The sequence below is a fragment of the Carlito syrichta genome, unplaced genomic scaffold (genome assembly GCF_000164805.1).
Source record: "Carlito syrichta isolate Samal-C Ts95f unplaced genomic scaffold, Tarsius_syrichta-2.0.1 Scaffold316275, whole genome shotgun sequence".
In the NCBI taxonomy this organism is placed as follows: Eukaryota; Metazoa; Chordata; class Mammalia; order Primates; family Tarsiidae; genus Carlito; species Carlito syrichta.
The window spans coordinates 591753-601976 of NW_007260371.1; the positions used below are offsets into that span (position 1 = coordinate 591753).

Genomic DNA, 10224 nt, shown 5'->3' on the forward strand with positions numbered 1-10224 from the left:
CGAGGCTGCGGCACTCCAGTCTGGGCGACAGAGTGAGACTCCAACTCAAAAAAAAAGAAGAAGGGCCAGGAGAGAGAAGAATCCCAGCCGAGAGGGGAACTGTCCAGGCCAGTGTCATCTGACGAGGATTGTAAAGGGGAAAGAAGGTCAAAAGCCTGATTTCAGCAGGCTGAAAGTACAAGAAGAAAGAGAAAGTGATGAAATAACGAGTAAAGAGTAGCTAGAAAGAAATCCATGGTTTAGAAAAAAGTTTATTATGTCCTGTCCAGATTTTGGAGATAGACAAGATCGAATGCAGCTGCTAAGAGACTGCTACAAAACTGTTCAAACCTCAGTGTGCAAAAGAATTCCCAGGGGAGCAGGTCAGGAACACAGATCTCAGCTCGGCACCACAGAGCAATATGGAGAAGAGCTGGGTGGGCCAAGGAATCTGCATTTAACAAGTACCCTCTGATACAGGGGGTCTATGAACTGTGACTTAGAAAAACACCAGCAAGTTCAAAAGTCCAAAGAAAGAGGACACCCTAATCCAGAACATAAGTGAGAGAATTAGCCTCTGATGAGAGGAGTGACTCTTCCTCCAGGATCAAATAGATGGAAATGCAAATGTATTCCAGATGGAGAGACAGAAGTAGAGAAAGTGCCTGCCTGGTGGCCTCCATTGACCTTTGAAAACAGGTCACCTGCTGAGAGGAAGGGGCACAAGAGTAGGATAGGGCCCTGAAAAGAATGGCACATGAACAATAGCCAAAACTAGGCACACACTTGTCCATATTTTTTGAATAAATGTCTAATAGTGGGAAAGTCCTTTGACACAGAGAAGCAATTTTCCCCAAGGCATTAAAACTCATGAGATTAAATGAACGCTACTCACCAAAATCAACTGATCCCTTCTCAAGATACAAAAACAGCAGATAATGTAAAGAACAGGAGTTACCAACCACTCTCTCTCACCCTCCCGCATGCCAAGGGTAGGAAGACTCCTTACATGGACTGGTATCATACCTCCATTTAAAAAAAAAAAAGCAAGTCTCCATTTGTCCAACAGAACTGTGACATTCAGTTCCCAGCAAACCAGAGCTTTATCTTTGTGACCATACAAAGAAGTACCTAGGGCCAGGCACGGTGGCTCAAGCCTGTAATCTCAGCACTTTGGAAGGCCAAAATAAGAGAATTGCCTGAACCCACAGGTTTGAGACCAGCTGGGCAACATGGTGAGCCCTCGTCTCCACAACAGATCAAAAAATTAGCCTGTCGTGGTAGCGCATGCCTGTTAGTTCCAGCTACTTGGAAGGCTGAGGCGGATCACCGGAGCCCAGCAGGTCCATGCCAGGGTGGCCATGACAGTGCCACTGCACTCCAGTATGGGCGACGGAGTGAGACTCCAACTCAAAAAAAAAAAAATACTTAGAAATATTATTCTGTTTATTCCCTAATGGAGGGAAGGAGGGGAGAATAGTGAGACAAACTCCACAGTAAGTAAGAATCTGATTCTGTTGCATGAGGCCTTGGACAAAATATCTACCTTTCTGGGACTTAGGTTCCTGTTTTGTAAAACAAACAGATTAGTCTAGATGACACTTACCACCTCACCTCATTTTGCAATACTAGGGATCACTATTTCCCATACTGAAATTGAAATGCCACATTTAATTATCATGTCTAACAGAAACTGTCAGCAGGGAAAGCTGACATTTCTCCTACAAAACTGAGAGCCAAAAAGTACACAGAACAAGAAAACCAAATTAAATAATTAATTAATGGAAAAGAAAAACCAAAACCAGGTGAGGCTTTCATTCCACTGTCAAGAACCAGCAACCCCTGAAGGCAGTTTTCATCTAAAGCATCAATCCCAATAAAATCACAACACTAATTTATCAAGCTCCCCGACAGCTCACCATGCTCAAACACATCCTTCAGACAAAGAGGGCACACGCAGCAGCCTGACTTGATCTTCTAGATAAATCCTTGATGAAACATTTCTTAGAAAAAAATAATTATTCAGTCTCATCAGATGAGAAGGCTATCTGTTAAGCAAAAAAGTTTTCTTACCAGGATATTTCCAAATCTTGTGTGCTTTTTAAAAACATTTTATTGTAAAATATAACACTGATTGACAAAACTGCAAAATATAAATGTGTCATTTAATGAATTATTATGAAGCAAACACCCTGGAAACCACCACATAAGAAATAGAATTTTGCCAGCCTCCCAGAAGCCCTCAATTTGCCTCAGCCCAATCCTAATATCCTCCCTCACCCCAAACTACCCACTATCCTGACTTTATGGTAGTCACTCCCTTGCTTTTTTTTTTTTTTTTTTCCATTTTACCACCTAAGCATGCAGTCATGAACACTACAATTCAGTTGTGCCTGTTCATTTTCAAATATGTCACTTAACGCTCTTTTAAACTATAGGTAGTCCTATCATCCCTTTTTTGTTTGTTTGTTTGTTTGGTTTTGTATATAAAATATACAAAACTTAAATTTGCCATTTTAATCATTTTTAAGTGTACAGGTCAGCAGCTTTAGGCACACTGCCACTGTTGTGCAGTCATTATCACCATCCATCTCCAGAACTTCATTGCTTTTTTTCCTCCCTAACAATTTACTTGTTGAAGAAAACAATTCATTTCACTGCAGAGTTTCCCAGAGTCTGGATGGCTGACTGCATCCCCATGGTGTAGTTTAACAAGTTTTTCTGTCCTCTGAGGTTCTGTCAATTAGTAATTAGAGTCAGAGTGCTGATCAGTCACAGGTGGGATTCTGGAGCAATGCTCATTCACAGAAGGTGAGGTGTTCTCCTGGTAGGAGGAATATAACATGTGGCTGTCTCTTATTTTGTTATGTGGATGCTTATCGTCTTGATCCATTAATTTATTAGGGATTACAAGATGATGATATTCTAATTTTGTCATCCCTTTTTCAATTGTTAGCTGAAATTCTTCCATAAAGAGAAACTCCCCTTATCAACTAGATTTTCCAGGGTACAGTTTGTTTAAAAAAGCAGAATAAATACTTTAACTTACCATTTTCAAAATAACAAATCAGTTCCCCATCATTATCCAGGGGTGAACAATTCTTTTTAGGAGCATTGGGAACCCATGGAAACTCACTGAAACAGTTATCATCCCTATTGATGTTCAAATTGCCATTGGTAGCCTCTTCAGGTTGGGTCCTTTTAATGCAGCCTTAGTACTCTCTAATAGCTCCTTTGCTATAGGTTTGACAAGATGCCCCAAGATTACCTTGCTTGCTCCACTTCCTGCTGCAGACTTGGAATCACCTATTTCTTGAGAAACACTCATTTCTTTGAGTGAAAAAGGTATTTCAAGACCATAATGTGGGTATCAGGAATGTTCATTGCTGCTGAGTAAGTCAATTTCTTACCCAGTGTACAAAGATAGGAGATGATAGATGATAGATGATTGGGGAGAGAGAGAGAAAGAGAGAGAGAGAGAGAGAGAGAGAGAGAGAGAGACAGATGATAGATTTTTAAATAGCTCATGATTTCTTACTGATATTTTTTATTCAGATTCTAGACTACAAGATTTTCACTTAACCTCTTATATCTCACATCAGTTACCTCCTGTTTTCCATATAAGAATCCTGGTTCAAGACCAGACTCAGATAATAAGATTAAATTATTACAAAATAAATCATTTACTTTACTCCATATTAATAGAGTTTCAGAATATCAATACTAACACTATCTCTAACAAAATAATGGCTGAAAACAGTTTAAAAATTACTTTTGCATATGATTTCCCCATGCTCCCCCATCTTTTAAATTATTGTGTGCATGGACATTGTAAGAGCAGATTGCCATGATTAACATTAATTTGGTCTTAACTATACAAGTAACTATACATAAGGACTCACCATGAGTCGTTATAACAATGTATCTCTAGTTATTTTGGCTGCTATTCCTCATAGGAATCCTCAAGGAGGAATCATAAGAACACAACCTTTGTGTCCCTGCATGTTGACAACAATTTGTCTGAGCTCTTTATACCTAAAATTTAGTGTGTCTGGGCTTAAAAAATCTCTGGCTCACATTTTCATTACATGAGTATCTAAAAGACACTATCCCATTGACTGCTGGCATATACTGTTGCTGTCAAGAAGCCCAGTGATAATCTGATTTTCTTTATTCCATAAATCATTTGCTATTTTGGTCTGAAGGTCCAAATTGTTTTCAAGTACAGTAATGTAATTAGGATGTCTCAGTCATTCAGGGTCAACATGCTCAGGTACACAGTGTGTTCATTCAATAGTTTCAAGATTTTTAAAAATTATTATTTAAGAAATTTTTCTTGAATTATAGTTTTTAACATGTTGTGATTGCATTGTTTTGGTTTCCTTCTTTGGTGTCTCATAGCAGATGATATGTATGTATGTATGTATGATCTATATGTATATATGTGAGATCTTCTTTGCCTGTTTTCTAAATGTGTCACTTTCTCTTTACTCGTTTTTCTCCTCTTAAATCTTTTTTCCCCTTTCTTTTCATTTTCTGTTTTCTTAAAGTATCTGAAGGCATGATTCACTCAATGGAGACTACATTGCTGGAAAAAAAAATTTCTTATAATTCTAATTCTTTCCAGAGTTCTATCCATCTCATACCTAAGTTTTTCTAATTCAGTTTTATGTCATTCTTTTGTACTTGTGTCATTTCTTAATGTCTTTTAGCTCATTTTTAAATACTTTAATATTTTCATCAGCTTTGAGCATATTCTTCCATCTCATTCTCTCATTCTGCTTTCATGGTTTGTAGGTTATTTTGCTTCCTATGTTTTCATTACAATAACTTAATATGGGATTTGAGCTTGATCCTTTTCTGTTGATCATCTTTATATGAAATTAGTTCACTTGATTTTTTTTTTTTTAATAGGAATCTCACTCTGTCGCCCAGGCTGGAATGTAGTGGCACACTCAAGGCCACCGCAGCCTCGGCCCACTGGGCTCAGGTAATTCTTCCACCTCAGCTTTCCAAGTAAGATGGAACCACAGGTGCATGCCACCACACCCAGCTAATTTTTTGATTTATTGTAGCGATGAGGTCTTGCTAAGTTCCCCAGGCTGGTTCTGAACCCCTAGACTCAGGCAATCCTCTCACCTCGGCCTTTCAAAGTGCTGGGATTACAGGCATGAGCCACACACCCGATTTACTTGAACTTTTAGGAGACATGATTTGGAACAGCTCTTCTAACTAACTGTGATAAATCTACACTTTGTATTCTGTGTTTTGTGGTAATGCTCAAGAACTTGAGAGCACATTTTCTAGATGACTTAGCTCTGTTCTCCTCTTCAATTTCAACTAGACCTTTTCTTTCCTTGGCTCTACTATCTCACATCTATTCCTAGTAGCTCCTCAACTGAGTCTTTGTTCCACATTTCAGCTGTTGTTCTCATTGTGGCCCACTAAACTGTCCAATGAGTACCTATTGGCTATTGGGTCTGTCAGTTAAATGTTTCCTGTTTCTTCTTGCACAGATGTTGAAATCACATACTTATCAGTGGTTTGGGGTCCATGGGGATATTCTGATACCTAGTTTTGCTGTATATTTCACCTATGGATATTTGGTTTACCTATCTGGGTTGTTCAGTCTATTTTATTGGGTAATTCAGAGATATCCAAAACATATGACAGTTTGCCATGATCTCCCAAGACTTCTAATCTTAAACATAAAATCCAGTAAATAAGAGATTTCCAGGTATTGTAAGCATCATAGGAAAAGAATACACTGTTTTTTAGATGAAAAGTTGGTTTATCTTACCTTAGGCTGGATGTGTGAGGAGGAGAAAGTGATGTCTCCCAAGAATTTGAAGAAAAAAAATACTTTTCTAAATAATTTTCTAAAATTCATTTAGAAATCAAAAAAGACAACAAAGCAGTGCTCTACAAAGTCATCATTCCTATTTTTTATTTTGAAAAATATTAAACCTACAGAAAAGTAACAAAAATAGAGATGAACACCCATATCCCTTTATCTAAAGCCACTAATTTTTTCATAATTTGACACATTTACTTTATTTATCTCTAATTCACATAGTATTGCTTTCCTGAACCATATCAAAGTAAGTACAGAAATAATTATCTTTCACTCTTAGATACTTCTGCATATATTTCCTAAGAGTAAGAAAAATCTGCTACAATTTCATTACCACACTTGATCCACTGATACAATAATATTATAAGGTATAATACATATTCAGTTTCCCCAATTGTCCCAAAAATGTCTTCTAATTTTTAAATCCAGGATACAACTAAGGATCATGCATAGCATTTGACTGTTACATCTCCTCTAATCTAGAACATTCTTCCCACCTGCTCTTATAAAATGGGAATTATTTACTTTATAGAGTTTTTAGAAAGCTTAAATAAAATAATGCAAATGAAGTAGATAATCTAGTCTTTATGCACAATATCTGACAATGCTCAGTAAATTTTAATTCTCTTCCATCTGTCTACAGTCCACACTGAGTCCAGTATCCTGGTCTGTGTGACAGTATATTTGTTGCTATAAATTTAAGAAATGGCATCTAATTTCAGTAGCCATAATTAAAGTGAGTCCAAGCCTGAAAATCAAATTGGGTCCACATGTGGTCCCCAGTTAGATGTCTCGGAAACTGTCAGACTGTGAACCACATGGGAGCCAGTTCCCAGAAGCCACAGCTGAGTCTCTACCACTGAGGTTACAGCTGTCTCCAAAGAAGAGCTCAGTGACAGTCTCATGATTCCTCAGACTAAACTACACATAATAAAGCACCAGTCATGGACCAAATTATGGGAGGGTTCTTCATGTCTACCTTTTACTTCCATAAACTTGAACTGACCTGGTTTTCTCTGGAAGACTTACCATTAAAGTTCTCTGTCTCATTCTGCCATTTGCTATGTAAACAACCAGTCAGAGTTTTTATCAACCATTATCAATAAAGGGGCATCTAATTAATAATAATTGTGTGCTATTTCACATATGTACTATATCTAACTAACCAGAAATTAGGCTAGCCTTACAGTTACAAACCACATGATAATTCTAGTTCTGATTTGGTTTTATTTTAAATGAGAGAAGAAAGTATTCTCTGCTTACAAATCCCAAGTTGTAATTTTACTCAGCTTAGAAGGGCAGAGAGAATGCTCCAGTCCCTCTGTAACAAAAGGCAAAGCACAATAACAGAACAAAATAGGTCTGCATTGAATACATAAACCCAAACAGTAACCAAAACACAAAAAGCTAAGGTTTCCAACAGGAAGCCTTCCATACTATTCCTCAGGAATAACATGACACAGGTAGGCAGTAACAGAAGCCACAGCTACCTTTCCCTCACTTCTAAGCCTGAAAGTTCATTTGCCAAGACATACCCCTGAGGTAATAGCCAATCAAGCATTCCCAAGACAGGTGTTGGACACCATTTATTCTGCCTAACTCCTTTCTTGGGAAAAAGAAGACAGAACCTATGTAACCTTCTGTCTATTGATTTTTTTAAAAAATGCATTTCAGTAGTATAAACAGTTTACAAACAAAAAAATCCATTTCATCAGACATTTCTAAGTCCTAGTAGAATTTCAAGTCCACTTGACCTTTTCCATTTCTAATGTGTCCAACACTAACCTATTTTCCTACCTTTGTTAATAGTATAAAAATAATGTTTTATTAATTGCTAACATTGTACATGAAACCTCATGATGATTATTTAAACACTGCAGAGAGTACAGAGAGCACATTTTATGGAGGGTGTTATGGAATGAATTATGTCCCCCACCTCCCCAATTTAATATATTGAAGGGCTAGCCACCTACTGTGCCAGTTTTAGGAGATGAGGCTTTGAGAGGTAATTAGGTTTAGATAAAGTCATGAGGGTAGAGTCCTACGATGAGATAAGTGCCCTTATAAGAAGGGGCAGACACCAGAATTCCCTCTCTCCACCATGTGGAGACAGCAAGAAGGCAGCCACCTGCAAGCCAGGAAAAGTGTCCTCACCAGAAAATCATCATGCTAGCATCCTGATCTCAGACTCCTGGTATCCAGAACTATGAGAAAATAAATTTCTGCTGCTTAAGCCATGTTTAAACCATGTAGTATTTTGTTATGGCAGCCTGAGCTAACACACCCCACAAGGCCGCCAAATGAATGAATGAATATATGCTTCATCATTTGATATAATTAACCTATGAAATGTCATCTCTAATCAGTTAGTCCTAATGTTACAACAAATATAAATTCCCATTTTCTCCACCCTCCATCTCCAGACTCTGAAGGAGAACTTTACCATTACAGCTAATTAGATGTCTAAAGAATCGCAGCAGTTATACTTGAAAAAATGCAGCAATTCCTACATTCCACTATTTAGAATGACCTCCTGGCAAATGAGTACAAAATAATAAAGAGTGAGAATTAAATCGCTTAGCTAAAAAGTACTTTTATTACATTCAGACACATATAGTAACTCACTCTGTTAACAAAGTGCCCAGGAGATGTCTCAGGCAGCTTGAGTTAATGAATGACAAGTAAGTTACAAAGAGAAAGCAGCAGGCATCAAGGAATGGTGATTGCTACACTGTATCTGGGACCATGATGTGCTAATTAAAATTAGGAAAGAGCTTACCATCACTGAGATCCTGGAGGAGATTCTCCTGGCAGGAGAAATCCAACTTCACTTTGATGTTGACAGTGAAAGTGGCCACCTTCCCAGGCAGTAGAGGAAACTGGGCAAGGGTTTCTTCTAGCTTCCAGCTCAAGAAGTCACCATACAATTTTTCTACAACAACAACAATAATAATGGTGATGATGATGATGTAACCGAGGCAATATGAAACTTATCAATCCCCCAGAAAATTCTGATATATTCTCAAAAGCAAAGAAAAATGAAAAACATTTAAAATTTGTCAAATCAAAATACTAAGAAAATTCCAGAATCAAGAGGTGTTGTAAGGCGATCACCCCTGTTTACAAACGAGGCATAAAAAGGAAGAAGAGCGGACGAGGGTGCGAGGCACCGAGTTCCAAGCCAAGTCATCTTCACGCCTAGTAAGCAGCTCCTGCTCACTGACAAAAGAAACGCTTCTTTTGCTCTTCTAGACTAAATCTGAGTTAAACTAAATTTCTCCACAATGAGTATGTACTGTATTATATCACCTTAGAGATAAATATCCAAGTTTAGTAGGGAAAGTGCATTCAATATGAGACACCCTTTTCAGAAAAAGAGAATGCAAAATCTAAAGAACCAAGTGCAGAAGCTTGGGAAAGGCCTGTGTGGGCGCCTCCCTAGCTTTCTTGTAAATGCATCTCTGTCTCTAAAAGATCTTGAGTGTTGAGTTACATGGCCTTGGCTTTGGCGCCTTTTTGACACTGACTAACCGGAGTGCCATGGAGAATAATGACTCCTTTCGGCCAAGGCTTCTTCGTGTATAAAATGGGGATAACAACTACTGCATCACAGGGTTGGTTTACAGATTAGAGAAAGTAATGTCTGCAAAGCACTGAGAAGATCATGGCACTGTAGGAACTAAAGGCAAAACATACTGAGGGGAGGAAGGAGGACAGGAAGGGAACACAGGGGAACCACCACTTGTGCTGCCTAGAGCAGCTGTGTCCCTCCATGGCTCCAGCTCGTGACAGACAATCAAGACCTAAACTTGAGGTCCAATGTGATATGCTGCCTTGACATCTGGTGAAATCAGGAAGGCCCTGAATGGCCTTACCACAAGTCCCCTCCTCACTATGCTCCCACAGATAAGATCCCCCAGCCAAACAGTCCTCCTGAGCACAGGAACCAGGCATAGTCCCACATTTCCTGAGCAGAGAGTTTTACCTCTCTGTCAGACTGAAAATGACTGAAACAGGGCAATCACATCCTCCCAGGGGAGCCAGGGGGCACTCTCCCTCTCTTTATACCACAAAGCCTGTTTCCCACAGCCTCTGGGTGGCTGTTCACTCTACTTCTGAGTGCAGCCCCATGTGGGCCCTGTACGGCATCATGTCCTTCTCCCCAGTCTGTGAGTCTATCTGACTAATAAGCATCTGCCAGGCTGGGCTCAGTGGCTCAGCCTGTAATCCCAGCACTTTGGGAGGCCAAGGTGAGTGGACTGCCTGAGCCCGCAGGTTCAAAACCAGCCCAGGCAACTTGGCGAGACTTCATCTCTACAATAGATAAAAAATTAGCCGGGCTTGGTGACTCAGCCTGTAATCCCGCGCCTTTGGGAGGCTGAGGTGAGTGG

General features: G+C 39.1%; 1 protein-coding gene across 1 annotated transcript in view; it reads right to left on the reverse strand.

Annotated features, from left to right (window-relative positions):
• The window catches only part of TRAPPC9 (trafficking protein particle complex 9), a 586383-nt gene that overhangs the window by 361254 nt on the left and 214905 nt on the right, over positions 1–10224 (reverse strand). Inside the window, exon 16 of the mRNA XM_021706983.1 lies at positions 8613–8765. Within this exon, the coding sequence (XP_021562658.1) occupies positions 8613–8765 (153 nt within the window). The remainder of the gene's footprint in view (positions 1–8612; positions 8766–10224) is intronic.